General features: G+C 51.0%; 1 protein-coding gene across 4 annotated transcripts in view; it reads left to right on the forward strand.

Moving 5' to 3' along the window:
- NRF1 (nuclear respiratory factor 1) overlaps positions 1–18,627 on the forward strand; it is a 50,079-nt gene continuing 31,452 nt past the window's right edge. For 2 of the 4 annotated variants that reach the window (XM_042051596.1, XM_042051603.1), the window contains exons 1-6: positions 8,154–8,830; positions 9,994–10,108; positions 11,991–12,117; positions 13,113–13,253; positions 17,425–17,583; positions 18,270–18,464. In XM_042051596.1, coding sequence (XP_041907530.1) covers positions 8,608–8,830; positions 9,994–10,108; positions 11,991–12,117; positions 13,113–13,253; positions 17,425–17,583; positions 18,270–18,464 — 960 coding nt within the window. In that variant the 5' untranslated portion in view covers positions 8,154–8,607. Of the gene's footprint in view, positions 7,634–8,153; positions 8,831–9,993; positions 10,109–11,990; positions 12,118–13,112; positions 13,254–17,424; positions 17,584–18,269; positions 18,465–18,627 lie in introns of those variants that run through there. The other 2 variants (XM_042051576.1, XM_042051587.1) reach the window with 2 other exon arrangements.

Genomic DNA, 18,627 nt, shown 5'->3' on the forward strand with positions numbered 1-18,627 from the left:
ACAGCGCTGCCAGGGATGCCCAGGGTGGGATTGCTGGGATGTCTGGGCAGGGCCAGGAGTTGGATCGATGATCATGTGGATCCTTTCCAGCTGAGGATATTCCATGATGTAGCCAAGGCTGGACAGAGCTCGTCCGTGCTGGACACATGGTGGTCCTTCACAGCTCAGAGCCTCGTCGGGACGAGGCCGCGGCGTCTCTGTCGCTGCTCTCTTGCTCAAACCTTTCTGTGTAACCCACTCCCATTCTCTTTCCCTGTGGTAGTCCAGCATAACCACTGATCCTCTCTCTCCATAAAAGAGGATTAAAACTGGCAACATTTGCACCTTAAAGCAGCCAGCAAGGGCCACGCTCCATCTTTTCCAGCTGTAATCCTGCCAGGCTGAGGGCTGCGCCTCTGTGCTGAACCAGGAATGCTGTCAGCAAACAGCAGCCTCTGCTTATTGGGCTAGGAATTCTTAAAAGACCACTTTTGCCCGTTAATTAAAAAAGCTGAATTGACTAAAGATGAGTTACTTGCTTCACGCTGTTTAAAATGACTCCTGGGTTCTGCAGGTCTGAGGAAAATAGGTTAAAATTGGGATTTCTCTGTGGTTCTTTAAATAAAATGAAAGAATGCCTAAGGTGACAAAGTATTACCCCAGAGAATGGCATTAATCGTGTTCTGGTTCTTAAACTTGTGGCAGACCACACATCCTGCAAAAAGATTTTAGGGAAAAAAGGGTTCTGGCCCAGGTGCTGCTGGTGGATACTGGTGAGGCAGAGTCACCGCAAAGGCCTCCTGTGAGCCCTGCAGAGCCTGGGGGCGAGCACGGGAATGCTAAATGAGAATTCCATCCAGTGGTTTACGGTTCTGTGGTGCAGTTTCGCTTCCAGTTTTGGGTTGCACTCGGCTGGCACAGGCTGGGATGTGGTGGTTGCCCTTCCCGTGGCTTTCCGAACCCTAAATGTGCCCTTTTTTCCTTGGGGTCTTCCCGGGGAGGGTTGATTCCAACTGGGATATTATTTCTTGATGCCAAAGCTTGAGGAGGGTCTTCAAGAGGACTCAAGAATCCACCTCATCCTTGAGTTCACCCTGTGGCTTCCTGCTGGTGTTTGGTGCTAAATATGGGAAATTAGGCTGCAAAAAGGACCCATTGCCAATCCCATGGTCCGTGATGTGTCCTGTCACATCACCCAACGGCAGCTTTCAGCAGCAAGTAGGAGGTTTTCTCCTAATAAATACGTGTGAAATCCTATTTGTTTCTTTTCCAGCCTTGCCACATGTGAAGTTTTTCTTGCAGGGGGATTTCTTTGCTCTTTGATGTGAGATTGTGACAAAGAGAGCGCGTTAATAGAAGGAATTTTGGTTTTGTTTGCTAGAATCCGTTGGATTTTAGGTCTTTTCGCGCTGAGACCGGGAGCATTGGGATTTTTTTTTCCCCCCCATCCTAATTAAAAGGATCATTTTACTGATGCTGTGCCACAGGAGGACGCTGTGGAACGAGAGCTGGTTCCTGTTGCTCCTCTTGGTGCTTGAGTCGCCGCGTCTCTGCCAACTGTGTGAAATAAGATGTTCACTTCAATCTTGATAGCACAGGAGTAAACTGGAGTGTCTTATCTTGCTTTGTGCCTGGTATCAGTTGTGCTGCTGACAGGAGTCTCTGTCTCCAGTCCTGGAAAGTCATTCCCATCCAAAACCTTGCACAGCTTCCAGAAGGGCTTCACCATAAAAAAAGAAGCTGTTTTTTATCAAGTTGAGGTGTAGGCCTCAAAATTCTCCACATGAACAAGGCAGGATTTTTTTTTCTGTGGAAAGTGGGATTTTGGCATTTAAATGTGCATTTTAAATGAGTGGTGGTAATAAGTGAGATATTAATCAATCTTATCCTGGTGAATGGTGGCGTTTGCTTATCAAACCCGCAGTGATGATTCCCTCTAGGCACAGTTTTATAGAGGAGTGGTATCAAATTCACCCTTAATACAAATTAATGAATTATATTCACCCAGTGAGAGATGCCAGTGCAACGTGGAAATCATGGAAAGAGCTGCATTTCTGTGGTTGGGAGTCTGGAATCACCTTCTAGGGACACCTGGACATCCTCTTTCTCCTGTCCCTGTGGAGAAAAGACCAGGAGAAGGTCTGGGACTGGCTCGGTGGTGGTAGTGCTGCTGAGTGATGGGAGTGGGGGCTTCTCCTGGGCTTTCCCAAAAGCTGGTGCAGTTGGAATTGGCTGGCACAGACCTCCTGGCAGCTCTGATTTCTCCTGGAAGTGGTTTCTTAACCAGCATTGTCAGGAAATGCTCTGCGCCCTGGCTGGGAGGTGGGTGAGATGTGGCTGCCAGGTACCAGCTGGCCCAGACAGAGGAGAAACAGAGCCAGGACAGCACCAGGATTGGCCATTCCTCCTTTTTAAAGGTTGTCCTCTAATCCTCCCCTCAGCTGGCAGCAGCTCCTCTAACTCAGACCATCTCAGGAACCACCAAAACCGGATCGTTCCTGGCTGTTCTCATCGGAGGGAAGGCACAAATCTCTCAAAACGAGGTTTGAGGGACACCAGGATTTCAGTCATGGCTCCTGGTGAAAGTCATGGAATACCATCCCAGATGAGCTTGGCTCTTTGTGGTTGTTGTAACCAACAAAATGTGATCTACCAGAAATCTGCAGATGACAAACCAGGAGGTACCCACTCTCTGGAAAAACTGCCTAGAGGGTCTTGTGCCAGAACTGAAGAAGCAGGACTGGACAATTTCAAAGGTATAATTCCACTCAAACAGGATTTGATTTCATTAGTAAATGGCCAGTGATTGATTCCTTGCTAAGATCAGTTTTCACTTACGAATTATCCCAGGCTGTCTCTGCAGGGAGATTGGAGTTTATCGAGACGCGCAGGCGGAAGTTTGGAACAGCTTTTTAAATAACACATTCCTGTGCACTAAGTGCAGAGGAAGTGCTTTTTAATCTGATTGAATCCACAAAGTGTGACCCAGTTGACTGAAAAATCTCCTCCACATCACATCAACCCAGACCATCAAAGGTACTTTTGGTCCCTCCCCGTCGTGAGCCGCCAGCGGTGCCGATGGTGCTGTGGCAGGGAGGAGGAGGAGCTGTTGCAGCTGCAAACAGTTGGTAGTTCTTAAAATAAATGGGGGCAGCGTGGCCTTCCTTACCCCCTCCTGGGAGTGTGGAAGGAGCTCAGCAGGAACGTGTGTGAAGTCCTGGGTGCCACCAGCAGCATCTCGGTGAGCTGGGAAGCTGGAAACTGCTCCAGCCTTGCTCCGTGGCCAAGGGATGGAGATGAAGCAGCATTTAGTGAGGAATCACCACGGCTCCCTCCGAATGAGGGGAAAGGGAAAAGCGAACAATGGCCAGAACCTAATCGAGAGGATGGTTTCCTACGGAGGTGCACGGAAGGGGTGAGCAGCACGGGGCTGCTGCCGCAGAACGAACGCGCGCGGATCGCGGGAGCTCCCTGCAGCCGCCCCCCAGAACAAAAGTGCCAGTGTGATGTTGTTTAATGCAAAGCAAACGACTTATTTATGGCAGAGGCTTGAATCCATTAAAGGCACATTAAACTCCAGATGCTTGTCAGCTTCACAGAAGAGCGGAAGAGAGGCAGGAGGTGTTGCAGGTTTTCTGGAAAACACTCGGAGCAGGATTTCCCTGAAGTGAAGCCGTGAGGGAGTGGCACCAGCTTGAATAATGAACCAGATTTTCTCTTTCTTTTTTTGAGATTCCCGTGTAGTGCCAGACAAAGTGCTCCGTGCTGGGCTCCTCTGTGGAGCAGGGTTGTCAGTAAGGAATTGGTGCTGACTGCGGCGCAGAGATCAAACAGAAAATGGCTTGGGAAAGGAAAGCCAGGAGTGTTTCCATTCCTTTGAAAGAAATGAGGAAACGAACCAGAGGGATTACTCCTGAGAGTGGGTATGGAGGATTGACCCTCTCAAATAAGTCCTTTAAATTATTTAGTTAAAAAAACCAAAGCAAATTAAACCAAAATAAATTAAAAACCCCGGGAGCATCTGATGTCCCCTGAGCTGACTGAGCAACCACAACGATGACTTGTCCCTTCCTTCCTCCATGTTTTTGCTGAGTACAAAGCATGGTTTTGGGGGAAATGATGTGGGAAGCCTTAATCTACCAGACTGTTGCAGGCCATGAGGTGTCCTGCTCTGTGTGATTGGGTGGGTCCACCACCAGGTGATGGGTTTAGTGGTGACCTTGGCAGTGTAGGGGGACAACAATTGGACTCGATGACCCTAGAGGGCTTTTCCATCCTAAACTATTCCGCGATTCCATCTTTTCAGTGGTTCAAAGCCTTTGGAGGGTGGCGGCCTTTCTCCTGAGTCTCATCCTTGGGAAGGGGAGAAGTTCAGTGACCTGACCAGCCTGAAATGGGAACAGGGACAGTCCCCCGACCTCATTAATGTGTCTGTTAAACTAACTGGGGACACTGGTCGCTTGTAAAGAGGATTCTGAGAAAGTTTTCAGAAGGTGTTCTCCTTAATCCTCTCTTTTTTTCCCGTGCAATTTCCAGCTCCTCGCAGAGAGGGCAGAGCTGCTGCTTGGGCTGGGGACATCCATCCTGTAAGGTTCATTGCTGGGATGGGATTTCCTTCTTGACAAAACATCTGGTTAGGAAAGGTTGAGCACCCTGAGCAGGCTGTGTGGGAGCTGATCTCTCCATTTGCCATCGGGGATTTGCTAATTCCTGCATTTCAGTTAGGAAATGTATTCATTTTCATGTTGATGCTGGTACAGAATGCAGGGGAGCTTTTCCCCTTTGGTTTTCCACCCAGAATGGCTCACTCTTGATATGAAAATATGAAGGCTGAATTCTGACAATCAGGATAATTAGCAAAGAAGCAGCTTTTGTAAGAAAATCAACTTGATTGATCTATTTGAACACAAGATCCTTGTATTTGGTGTTTTGGATGCCGTTGGTTGTTCCCACCCCATTTCTGAGCGGTGGAATCATGGAATGGTTTGGGTTGGAAGGGACCTTAAACCCCATCCAGTGCTCCCCCCTGCTTTGGGACACCTCCCACTATCCCAGGGTGCTCCAAGCCCCATCCAGTCTGGCCTTGGACGCTTCCAGGGATCCGGGGGCAGCCACAGCTGCTCTGGGCAACAGGGAAGAATTTTCTCCTCATGTCTGATCTAAATCTTCCCTTTCACACAAAACTTTAGCCCTCCATTCCTCAAGGTCCCTTTCATGGTTGGATCCTAGGAGGGATCCAACCACACACACACGGCTGGAGCGAGCTGTGCGTGCTCACGAGAGGACAGAGCAAGCAGGTCTCTCAAAATCTCCATATAATTCATATTTTGCTTCCTTTCAAAATTATTTAACCCACCCAAGAAGCGAGAGCCAGCGATTCTTTTATTTATTGCTGATCTGAGCAGGGTTTCGAATTAATGAGGTGTTGGATGAGTTGGTAAAAGTGGCCTCTTGATTTAACGTTCCAGGGGATGACTGCTCATCTCCAGGTTCAGCCTCTCTCAGAGTCGTGTCTCCTGCGGTGTCTGAAGCAAAACCTCTTCAGTGGGATAAAGGTTTAAGTTAATTCCAGCCCTGTGTGTGTAAGGGAGTTTTTCCATCGTGCTGCTGTTCCTTGCGATTTTTTTCTGGTGTGGACTTTTTATTTTGGGCTCAGTTTTAAGCAGCCATTAACCTGGATGGTGGTGGTAGAGGACGGTGTCTGTGGGGATTTATGGGCTGAGTTACGACTTGTTCCAATCACACCACAGAGACCTTCATTTCAATCCGTGTGGGTTTAAATTCGGTGTAGAATTAATGGGGTTTACGACCAGTTCCTGTTGTTTTCTGGTGGTTTGAGTGGTGCAGCTCTGCTGTTGCCTCCTGCATCTGCTGTTCCTCCAGCAATGGTGTCAACAGCCACTGATCAGGGCTGACAGGACATCAAAGGAACCCCTGACATGCTCGTGAAGCAACTGCACTGTGTGATGAGAGGAGCTTTATCCTCATAGTTTTTATAAGCACTTTAAATGACTTCCAAAATACTTCTGGCTGTCATCCAAGGCTTCTGGACTAAGCCACGACTACCAGGAAATGTCTCCGCAGGCACCGTCGCGTCATTAGGCTTTCCCTGCGCCTGAAACTGCTCTGGTTTCGGGAGAAAAACAGGGATCAGCGTTCCTTTTCTGGAATGGTGAATGCTCATCTCCAGAGCTAACCAGGAACAGCTTTCCTTTCATCCCCTGTGCCCGGATCCCTGCTCAAATCCAAGCCCCACCCTTCGGATGCGTCAGGGCGACGCTTTGCTGGGGCAGCAGCGGCGTCGCCAGGTTGGTGACACCTTCGCCTGCCGGTCAAGGTGTTTGTCCACAAAGCCTGGCTTGTATCAGGAATGCTTTGGGAATAATTTGAATATGGGAATGACTTCCCAAGGTTTCAGTGTTTGTGGCGTTAGGTGTAGGTTGCCTTTGGGTGGGAGGTTTCCTCCCCGTGGAAATGGCATCGGAAGCATCCGTCGTCTTGGGGTCTGCTGATGGACTTTAAGGTCACTGTGCTCTGTCAGTTATATTCTGATCACATTTTTCCACGGATTTTTGCAATTTTAGTAGAAATGCCTCAAGCTGCATTGCTCCAGTGAGAAAAGCAGCAATGTCCCCTTCCAGGAAAAGCTCGGTGGCTTGGGAAATCCGTTAAGCTGGTCCATAGGGATTTACTTGAAATATTTTTTTCCCCACCCGTTTTTCTCTGGTGATGGCAGGATGAGTTTCTTGGAAGGAGCTCAGGGCTGATTGCTTCTCCAGCAGAGATTTTCGGTTTGCTTCAATGTACCTCAGCGTCTCGGTCCCTTCCTCGCTGGCACTGCTGGAACCCCTGCTATTTTTGGATGGTGCTAATATTACTAGCCACGTTGTAAACAGGGTTGGACAACAGCAACGTTGGACTCCAGCAGCTTTTTAGGGAGCACTGGGTGTCTGAAGCTCGTTTGGCTTTAGCTGTAGCCTCAGTGGGTTTGTGACAGTCTGACAACAACAATTCTGCTGTCCCTCAGGCTGGAATATTCCAGCTCTTCCCCCAGCACTGCCAATCCCACCACTAAACCATGCCCCCTGTTAAATCCCTCCAGGGATGGGGACTTCCCTGGGCAGCCTGTTCCACTGACAACCCTTTCGAAGTGTTCCCTAATATCCCATCTAAACCTCCCCGGCACAACTTGAACTCAATTCCTCTTGGCCTATGGCTTGGGAGAAGAGACCGACCCCCAGCTGGCTGCAGCCTCCTTTTTGTTTGGACAACATAACCCTCTTGACAAAGTGGTTTGGGTTGTTCCCGTGTCTCACTGACCCCTCCGTGGCATCCCATGATCTGGTGTCAGTCTGGAGCTGTAATTCCCTGACTGTACTTACAAGGTCAGAATCTCTTTTGTTTATTTTCTTGTTCCTTGCAGCTGGTCACCTCTTCCTGCTCTTTGCCCCGAGCAGGAACAGATTCTCTTTGGGGAGTCTGTTTTTGAGGGTTGAGGTTCTAATCCTTCTGTTTGAAAATATCTTAGGGATGTGCCGTTTCTTTTCCACAAATGTACAGCAGGCACAGACTGAAAATATCCCTGAGCCTCCCGTCCTGGTCCTTCTGCACAGATTTGTGTTCCCAGTGTGTGGTCCAGGGCCCTGCTGACTCTGTAAGCTGCTACTTTGCTCAGTGCTTTACCACTGGATGCCTTAAATAAATCAGCTTTCTGTGATATTTGTGCTTGGGTTGTGATGGTTTTGCCCTTTTCTGGACTCTTGAGTCCAGTTCTGAGCCCCTCCTGATCAGAAAGACATTGAGGGGCTGGAGTGTGTCCAGGGAAAGGAACGGAGCTGGGAAGGGTCTGGAGCCCCAGGAGCGGCTGAGGGAGCTGGAAAGGGGCTCAGGCTGGAGCAAAGGAGGCTCCGGGGGGACCTTGTGGCTCTGCACAAGTCCCTGACAGGAGGGGGCAGCCGGGGGGGTCGGGCTCTGCTCGCAGGGAACAGGGACAGGAGGAGAGGGAACGGCCTCAGGCTGGGCCAGGGGAGGGGCAGAGTGGGCATCAGCAGGAATTTCCCCATGGAAAGGGAGCTCAGGCCTTGGCAGGGGCTGCCCAGGGAGGTTTGGAGTGCCCATCCCTGCAGGTGTCCAAGGAATTCCTGGATGTGGCACTCAGGGCTCTGGGCTGGGCACAAAGTGGGCATCGGGCACAGCTTGGACTCGATGGTCTTGAAGGGCTTTTCCAACCTCAGTGATCCTGGGATTCTGTACTGGCATCCTCGTTTGTGTGCTGAGCTATTGAGGTCAGAGGAGATTGTGTCACCCTCAGGCCTCTTCCCCAAAAGCTGGAACTTGAAGGGGCAAAACCAAGTCCCAGCTTTGACCCTTTAACGTGCGGGTGAGGGACACGGAATCTCAGGGCTGTGGGAGCCTTGGGGACCTTTCCTCCAGCAGAGATAACGGTGTCTGGCTGCTGTGCCCTCTCTGGAAGTGTGGATTTTTCCAAACTCTTTAACTTCAAGTTTCTCTCCTGGCTCCTGGTGGAGTTATTTTCATGTCACAGACATCCACTGTCCCCGGGGGAGGTGATCTCTGTCCCTCGTGCTCACAGACCGTGCTTTTTGTCTCCTCTGCCAGTGACTCTTAATGGAAGAACACGGAGTGACCCAGGCAGAGCACATGGCTACCATCGAGGCCCACGCCGTGGCCCAGCAGGTGCAGCAGGTGCACGTGGCCACCTACACGGAGCACAGCATGCTGAGCGCCGACGAGGACTCGCCCTCCTCGCCCGAGGACACCTCCTACGATGACTCCGACATCCTCAACTCCACGGCTGCCGATGAGGTCACTGCTCACCTGGCAGCTGCAGGTAAAGCCAGGGGGGTGCTCCACACCTCCTGGTCCATCCCACCCCTGGGATGTCCCAAATTCCCCCTGGATTCTCCACAAGCTCTGCCTGCCGCTTGAATCCCCCATCATTTCTGTGTGGATCACAGAGGTGCTGGGAATTGCTGGTTTATACAGAGGTCCCTGCTAAAATGCTGCCTCAAACCACAAAATCAAAATACCAAATATGTCAAAGAGCAAAACTTATTTCAGGCCCCACATAAACAACAGCAGAAATAACCCAGGAGCGCGGCGCGGCGGTGCCGAGGCAGGGAGAGCCCACGTGTTAGGCCTCTCCCAGGGAGATCCACGAAAGATCCTGATATCTCTGGACTGGGAAAGTATTTTAGAATCACAGATTCCTCCCAGTGGAGCCAAATGTCCTCCAGGCTGGCCTTGTAGCTGGCCTCCACTAGCAGAAAAATGGAGTGATCAATAAGCACTGGGAGTCTGGCCACTCTGTTTCAGACTTTATCAGGTGAATGAAGCTCCTGATGTGCTGGAGCAAACCTGTGAAGTTCCACCAAGCCCTGAGCATCCCATTGCCCTTTGCTTATGAATTTCTCAGCCTCCCATCCTGCAGGACTTTTTCTTTCCCCTTCCCTTCTAGCACACGGGATTTTCAGGCCCAGGTGGTCTTCAGAAGGCTCTGGTAGGACGCTGCTGGGAACTCTGGATTTTCAGTTTCCTTCCCATTAGAACAGGTCCTTAATCCCTTGGGAAAGCCTCAGATTACTCCTGATGCTGTAGTTGAGGTGTCCACGCAGGATTTGTGGTGCTGGACCTGGTTTCCTCTTCCCAGCCACCAGCATCTCCTCAGATCTGTCAGTTATTCAAAGCCTTGGGAGTTTTTCTGTACGTTTGGAAGGTAAAATATGGAATTCTCTGATTGTAAGGAAAACTTTAGGCTGGAATATGTGACTTCACCCAGGACTGAGCTGGGGATTTGCCAGCTTGGGGAATGGAACCTTTCACTACACCTCCAGTGCTGCAGAGCAGAGCTCAGGGAGGAATTTGTGTCACTTGGCTCTGCTGGGGAGACCCTTGGCACCCATCCCTGGCTGGGCTGGAGGGGTCACAATGACAACATCCATCCCAGTTCCTGAGCTGCTGGTGCTGACTGACCCTCTGTGGTTTGATTTCCAGGCCCTGTGGGGATGGCAGCAGCTGCTGCCGTGGCAACGGGGAAAAAACGGAAGCGACCTCACGTGTTTGAGTCCAACCCCTCCATTCGGAAGAGGCAGCAGACACGTTTGCTCAGGTGAGCACCCGCCTGTCCCTGCCACCTCAGGGTCCTCCAGCCAGCCCTGGTGCCCTGTGTGGTCACAGCAGGTGCTGCCCAGAAGTCGCCCAGCTCAGGGATTTGTTGGGAGTGTCTTCCTGGAACCCAAGAGTTGTGTTTTAGTTTGCATTAAAGGGTTAAATTGCGGTTCTGCTCATCTCTAAAGTGGTTTTATGGTCACCAGGACTGGCACTCTGGTGGATGCACTGTTCTGTTTTAACCCCAGCTGGTCACCAGTAACAGATCCTGAGTGGCTTTAGTGGAATCTGGAGCTCCATCCACATCCCAGCTCTGCTGTGGCATAAAGGATTTATCTGCCTCATGCAAAAAGCCTTTTCTGCGGGGTCAGAAAAATCTGGGAATAAATTCACCATGTGCATATCCAAATTCCCTTTGCCACTGGACAAACCCCACGTTGAAGAGCGACCCAGCCTTTAGAGCACGGTTTTAGGAAGAATAATCAAGGAGAGATCCCTGCCTGAGGTGAAACACTTTTTCTGCCTTTAGAAACTTCCTGTGGAGACACCAGGGCTCCAGAGCCCTCCAGGTGCTGCATTCCAGGTGCTCTGAGGCTGTTTGCCCACCTGATGGCCTCCGAGCCGCGCCGGAGCCGAAGGGACTGCGCAGCCCTTCCAGCCTGGAGACACCCCCTGCAATTCCATGCTCTGGAAACATTTGTGAATACTGGCTGCTGCCATTCCCTAGTTTTTGGAACAAAGCAGTTCTTGCTTTTTGTGCTGTTTGGGATCTCATGGGGCAGTTAAATTATTGGGCAGAGTTACTGCTGGATAATAATCCTTGGGAGTGAATTGCCTGCCTTTTACAGCTCCATTCTGGTTTTCCCTCCTTCCCCCAATGTGTTTATTGCAGTGTTTCTGAAGAACAAACTCTTTTCTCCCTTGAAATACGAACAATATATTTTTAAGGAAGCTGCTCTGTGAAGGAATTATTTCTTCTCCTTCCACACAACTGCTTCATTTTATTACATTAAGAAAATGACAAAGCATCATTTTTTTTCCCACTCTTATCAGTTGAACACGTTTGTGCTTGATTTTCACACCACTGGGAATCACTGGAAGTTCAAACTCCAGATTTTGGGATCTGTGTGTAGCTGGTGGTGCTCCTGGTGGGTCCTACAAACAGCAGGTTCTGAAATGAGCAGGACAGGGACTGAGCTGGCCCCTCATGGAGTGCTCAGGTTTTCTGAGGAAAACGCTACTTCCCTCTTGCTTTTGGAGCTTCTGCCACCATTTCTGACTCTAGCCCTGCTCAAAAGGGAATAAGAGGCAGAAAATATACAACAGAACATCTTAATTCCAAAGGGAGTTGCTGATGGGGCAGGTGTTGGGACACCTGGGGTTCCTGTGCTGCAATATTTCCAGGTCTTGCCTATCCTGTAGCTTGAATTCCTACAGATCTGGATGGAGCAGGACTTTGGTGCTGGAGAATTGCACTGTTGTGATCTGAATGCAAAACAACCTGTGTCTGCAGGCCTCTTGTGATGAATCATTCAGGTGCTTCAAGAAAACACAAGTTTTGTGTTGCTAAGACAGAGCGGGTGTGTGCAGACTCTTGCTGCCCCAGCTTTGCTGCTCTGCTGATTTCTCTTTTCACATCAATGAAAAAAGCAGAGAGAGGAGAATAATTGACATTTGAGCTGCTGGGTGACCGCAGGGAGCACAGCAGGCCTGCGGAGCGGAGGAATAAACCCAATCTGCGGCCAAGCTGAGCAGCTGGGGCTCCGTTTCTCACCTGCTTTGTGCCGGGGCAGCGCTGAGGAAGGGAGCTGGCAGTGAGAGGGCTTGTGTTTCTGCAGGGCTTTCAGCTGATGCCCACTCCCTGTTTTCCCCCCGTGTTTCAGGAAGCTCCGGGCCACGCTGGATGAGTACACCACCAGAGTGGGGCAGCAGGCCATCGTCCTGTGCATCTCACCCTCCAAACCCAACCCTGTCTTCAAAGTATTCGGTGCTGCACCCTTGGAGAATGTGGTAGGTGTCCCTAGGAAAGTGAGGTAAGAACTTCCTCACCTTCTCTGCGGGTTTTGTTCTGCTCAGGGCAGCCTTGGAAGCCTGGTTGGGATCTGAAGGTCGTGTTTCAAACCCTGGAAAGCAGAGTTTGGGTTTTATGGACCTGGTTGAGTCAGTGGTCTCAGAGATCTTTTCCAGTCTTAATGATCCTGTGATTCCCTGACATGAGGGCAGCACTGGGGTCCTCTCTTCTCTTCAAGAGTGGCTGCCTGGCACATCTCACCAGGGGCGAATATCCTGGATTAAAAATCAGAGGGAACAGCTCATGATCACAGAATCCCAGGATCACTGAGGTTGAAAAAAACCTCCAGGATCATCAAGTCCCAGCTGTGCCCGATCCCCACCTTGTTCCCAGCCCAGAGCTCTGAGTGCCACCTCCAGGCCTTCCTTGGACACCTCCAGTGACAGGGACTCCAAACCTCCCTGGGCAGCTCCTGACAATGCTTAACAACCCTTTCCATGAAGAAATTCCTCCTGATGTCCACCCTGCCCCTCCCCTGGCCCAGCCTGAGGCCGTTCCCTCTCTCCTGTCCCTGTTCCCTGCCAGCAGAGCCCGACCCCCCCGGCTGCCCCCTCCTGTCAGGGACTTGTGCAGAGCCACAAGGTCCCCCCGGAGCCTCCTTTGCTCCAGACTAAACAACCCCAACCAATGACATGTTTGAGCTCAGCTCTGCTGTCAGTTCCTGCACCTTGTTACAGACCCTGCCCACCACAAGTCTGGCTTCAGAACTTTTCCTTTCATCCCACAAATTCCTCCCTTGCCAGTGTTACTTCAGGTTTCATCAGCAGCTCTTCCATGGGGCCGAGCCTCGGGGGCCGCTGGGTATTTCCTGCCAGCTGTGCCCCTGTTTGCTCCTCCTGCTCTGCAGCGCCTTGGGGAAGGTGGCTGGGCCTGCATCCTGCTCCTCTCCTGGTGCTCCTCACCTTGTTTACCTGAGCCTAACAACTCCCCACAGGTACGAAAGTACAAGAGCACCATCCTGGAAGACCTGGAGTCGGCGCTGGCTGAGCACGCTCCGGCCCCTCAGGAGGTCAACTCGGAGCTGCCACCCCTGACCATCGATGGCATCCCCGTCTCCGTGGACAAGATGACCCAGGTGAGCAGCCACCCGTGGCTGAAGCAGGGAAAGAGAGGGACATTTGCATCTTGCAGTCCTGTTGTTTTGTGTGGCCTCGTCTCCAGGGGATGGCTCTGATCTCCTCTTCCCCCTGGGGCTGTAACAGCTCAGCTCGTGGTTGGATGTGGAGCTTTGTTAGTGGCACTTATTTTGTCTGTGAAAAAGAAGTGCTGGTGAGGAGAGCTCAGGCTGCTGGGAGCATTCCCCATGGAGCTGCTTTTGGCACCTCCCAGAAAGTGGGAACAGGGAAAATGTTTGTTCTGTGCTGTGTCACAATCTTTAGGCACCGAGGTTGGGAGGGTCACTTGTGGACACCTTTCTGTGTCCTGTAGTTCATTCCCTCCTCTGGTTCTTGCTGTGCATTGGAGCAGAGTTTGCCACAGGTTTAACCCCAGATCAGACCCTGAGTGAGATATTTCTGTTGGAGACAGGGAATTACATGCCCTGGGCATGTGGAAGATTCCCTTCCTCTCCAGGTCCAGCCCCTTGCTGACCTCACTGCTAGGACAAAGTGGAGGGGACTCCCTAGGGAAGCTTCATCTGGAGGGAAATCCCCTTCCCCAGGGATGCAGGAGCTGAATTCAGGCAGGTGTGTCCTGCAGGAGGCTCTGGGTATACCCTGATGCACCAGAACAAGTTCTAAATGCTGAAAGGCAATTCTTTCCAAGGGTGGAAAGGGCAGCACACACAGAGGTGTTGGAGCAGGGCAGAGAGGTGCAGATGTTTCTGTGCTCTGCAGAGGTCACACCCTGCTCAAAACACCGTTTCTGTTTCTTAGTGGAATCAGACAAGCTCACACTAATAGTAACATTTTATTGAGTTGACTGTGCCTTAGCTGGTACAGATCATTTTCCCAATCCCTGACAAATAAGGCAAAACTCATTTCTTGGATTTTTAAACTACTGGGAAAGGTGGCACCTGCAGGAGCTGCTCGCTGGCAGCTTTTGCTGTGAACCAGTAACAGTTCCCCGTGGAAATGTTCTTCTCCTCTTTGTCCTGCAGGGCCTTTGCTCAGCCAGCCCAAAGTGCTGATGTAGAGCCTCTTGCTTCAAATCCTCTCCTGCTGCTTTATGGTGAAACAAGGATCTTTTTAGGAATGGGCCTCATCATTCCAGCACAGTGAGGTAGCTCAGAAGAGCTTTGTGGAAAGGTTTCTCCTGAGCTGTGCACAGAGGTGCCATCATTTTTTGTGGGAATCTTGATTCCCAGAGCTGCCAGTATAATTATTTGTATGTGCTGGCAAAAAAAAATGAGCTTTTTTGCAACCGAGTTGCACAGAACCCTATGAAACACTGGAATAAAAATAAATATAAATATAATTAGGATGGAAAATTATATAAATTGTATATAAATATAATTAGGGACTGGAAAAATGAGGCCTCTGCTTTCAGCAGGTGCCAGCAGGTGGGTGTAGAGGTGTCATCAGTGAGGAGGTGAAAATAACTCTCCTTTTAATTGCTCTGCTTCCCTGGTGGTCTGGAGGGAAACAAAGCCTTTACTTGCTTGGGCAAAGATGTTTCTCTGACCTTGGGAATGGAGAGTGTCACCCACCTGGAGTGGGCAGGAAAACCCATGTCCCAGTGGGATTTTCACCCTGCAGCCTTCACAGAGGGGAATCTTGGTGCTTTCTGGACTTTGGTGGCAGCTGAGTTTGACCCTAAGATTGTTCTCAGTTGCTCAGTGATGTGATTGAGGAGTAAGATTGGGTAATCTGAGCTTAATCAAGCTGAGGTCCGTGCTTCAGTCAGCTCTCACTGAGAGTTTTCTGAGCAGGTGATTTGTCCTTTCATCTGACTTTTTTTAAACTTCATACGCCCCCATGATTTATAACCTGCTTGTAGGAGCCAATAAAAGTTATTCTGGGCCTCTCCAAAATCATCGTGGTGCCCGTTCACCTCCTGGCAGCTGCGTTCCTGCTCTCCCAGCTGGTCCTTGGCACGTGGCAGAGGGAGAATCCCTGTTGGAATCAGCTCCCATGCAGCTGAGCAATAGCCTGGAGGGTTTTCCAGCACTGGGAAGTGCAGCAGGGATGGATTCAGGGATGAGTGGTCACTTCCAGCTCTCGTGCAGTTGCTGCTTTTCCCTCTTCCAGGTACACCTGAGGTCCTGCATGGACTCGACTTTGCTCCAGAGATCCTGAGGCTGAGCTGTGGGGATGTGTAGAAAATTCCCAGCCACAGCTTTTGCTCCATTCTAGAAACCACTTTCCTTGTTGTTTCCAGCACTGGGGAGCAGTTGGAATCCAGCTGGCTGTGCTTTGTTGCATTTGGGATTGGGATTAGCCCAGTGCCATTAACCCTTGAACTTAAATGTTAGAAGTTACAACACTCAGCCTGTGTGAAGGGGTGGCAAAGAAACATTTCTCACAGTTTCTCCCAAACCCTCCATCCTGGGAGTTATCTGAGCCCTTTCCAGGCTGCCAAGGGCACAAATTGGAACGTGCCACTGGATTTTTCCAGCAGATACTTGATTTTTGGCTGGTTCCTGGAGGGTGTCAGCAGAACCGTGGCTCCTGCAGGTGAATGTTCCCACCTGTGCCCTGAGGGATGTGGGGGCTTTGTGAGGGGGACATTACCTGTGTCAGAGCCCCGGCCTCGTTAGGGCACTAATTAGCCAAGTCCTCTCTCCTGACAGTGCTGCTGATTGTCTCCCCCGTGGATTAAAGACAAACCCTCCTTAACAAGTACCGTGAGTAGCTTGAGCCCTGAACTCCCATGGACCAGTAATTAATCCAGCTGGAAACAAGGAGCCTGTTGCTGATGGCAGTGCAGGGGAAGGAGCTTTTTAACTGTTTTTGCACCAGGCAGCTCAAAAAAGCTGCTGTTACCAGGTTTGTGTGAATAAATGGGGCTTCATTCAGGGAAGCTGGAGCATGTCAGGGTGACACGAGGGTCTGCAGTGGAAGGTGGATCATGGACAGGCTGGGAAAAAGGTGCTTTGTGCATATTCCATATGTAACGTGGAAAAGGCAGCTTGAAATGAGCTCGTGGCCAGCTTGGAGCCAGTGGATGCAGCATCCAGACTCTGTCCAGACAAGGGAAGGGAGCTGGGGAAGCTGGAGCACGAGGAGAAGGGTCTGGAGAACTTCTGAGGGAGCTGGGAAGGGGCTCAGCCTGGAGCAAAGGAGGCTCAGGGGGGACCTTGTGGCTCTGCACAAGTCCCTGACAGGAGGGGGCAGCCGGGGGGGTCGGGCTCTGCTGGCAGGGAACAGGGACAGGAGAGAGGGAACGGCCTCAGGCTGGATATTGGGAAAATTTCTCCATGGAAAGGGTTGTCCAGCCCTGGCACAGCTGCCAAGGGAGGTTTGGAGTCCCCATCCCTGTTTGAATTTCAAAGCCCTGTGGATGTGGCACTTGGGGACATGGGCAGTGGTGGCCTTGGCAGTGCTGGGAACAGTTGGACTTAAAGGTCTTTTCCACTCAAAACAACTCTGTGATTCTGTGAAAATAATTTACTTTCAAGGCTCTGAAGGGATGCAAGGAGCTGCTCCTAGATGCAGTTTTTAAGCTCTAAGTTAACGTGATTTCCTCTGGCATAGGGTGAGCTCTCTTCTTCCTGCTCTGCAGCTGACCCAGCCTTTTCCTGGTGCTCCAAGGAGTCCCTGGTACAAAACCAATCTTGTCATAAAACCCTGTGTGAGTTCTGTATTTATCTTGACAGGACAGGGCTGGAGGAGTGTGAGATTGTGGGTTCCACATTCGAGCAGTCACTGAAGCTCCATCCCCTTGCAGCATCTCTGTAAAGGATGCATCAGCTCATGCCTGAGTTCCTGCCACTGTAGGGACATGGAGTGTGGGGTTTTTAATGGGTTATTGTGGTTTATTTATTTCTTTTTTCTGTTTCAGGTTGGCTTGTTCTCTCCGTGGCAGTGTTTGAGCCACAAAGTGTCAATACAATGTGTGTTGGTGCCTTGGTGTTGTAATTTTGTTTCAGCTGATTTAATTTTGTTTCTGCTCTTCCACCTGCTGTCAACCTTGGGAGTCTTGGGAGAAGATGGCAACATGTTGTCCACCCTCCTTGGGCGTTCAGGCCTCTTCCAGTCGATGGCTCCAACAGGATGGAAGTTGAACAAAACAATTCTGTACAATGCACCTCAAAACTACCAGAGATGTGAATTCCTAAACACCTCTCAACCTTCTGTTTGTTCCAGGCACAGCTGAGAGCCTTCATCCCTGAGATGCTGAAGTATTCCACGGGTCGTGGGAAGCCAGGCTGGGGCAAGGAGAGCTGCAAGCCCATCTGGTGGCCCGAGGACATTCCGTGGGCCAACGTCCGCAGCGACGTCCGCACGGAGGAACAGAAGCAGCGGGTGGGTGTCTCCCCTGTCTGCCTCCAAATGGAGCACAGGGGCCTGCAGAATGGTTTTTGGGAGTGGTTCTTCCCTTGAGGGACAAAGGAAGAGTCCGTGTCCTGGCCTCCTGGAGGAGGGGGGGGATGCTGTGCCCTCCTGAGCAGCAGGGAGCTTTGTGCTTAAAGGAAAGAGTCACGGATGTGCAGTGGAGCCAGGAAAAATGAGAGAACTGGGTGGAAAATCTTGGGTAAGGTTTCTACCAGCCTGTCACAGAGACAATCAAAGGAAGGCACCGTGGTGGTGGTGGTGGTGTGGAGGCAGCAGGACCTGGGCAGGCTGGTTCAGGACAGGTTGGGTGACGAGGCTGGAAATGGTGCTGTGGCAGCATTTTGGTGCTTTGCCAAATCACCATGGTTTTCTGCTTGGAGTCACAGAATGGTTTGGGTTGGAAGGGCGTTTTTAAAGGTCATCTCATCCCTGCAGTGAGCAGGGACATCTTCACTGCATCCCGTGGCTCTCCAGGGGGAGTTCCTTGGGGAAAGGAGGGGATGAGCAGAGGGAGATTAAATATTGGGGTTGTTCATTCATGAATCACTGCAAACCACCCGAGAAACCCCAGTGAAGACAAAGGTGCAAATCCCAGTGCTGTGCTGGTTCAGAAAACTTTCCTGGACTGACTGTCCCCTCTTCCCTTGTGCTGGAAGGTGTCCTGGACCCAGGCCCTGAGGACCATCGTGAAGAACTGCTACAAGCAGCACGGGCGCGAGGACCTGCTCTACGCCTTCGAGGACCAGCAGACCCCACAGACCACGACCACGCACAGCATCGCCCACCTGGTGCCCTCCCAGACCGTGGTACAAACCTTCAGCAACCCTGATGGCACCGTGTCCCTCATCCAGGTGAGAAGAACTCCTTGGATTTTCCATTTCCAGCACAGTCTGCCTCAGGGAGGTGGTTTAAGGAAGCTCCTTTCAGGAGCTAAACTTGTCCTTCAGGAATTTTGTCTTTATCGTGTCTTACCCCACAACACTCCCCACACACAGATCCATCCTCATCCTCTCT

Source organism: Corvus kubaryi, unplaced genomic scaffold, assembly GCF_017639235.1.
Source record: "Corvus kubaryi isolate FWS band 111438036 unplaced genomic scaffold, C.kubaryi_AGA036_p1.0 135, whole genome shotgun sequence".
Classification (NCBI taxonomy): domain Eukaryota; kingdom Metazoa; phylum Chordata; class Aves; order Passeriformes; family Corvidae; genus Corvus; species Corvus kubaryi.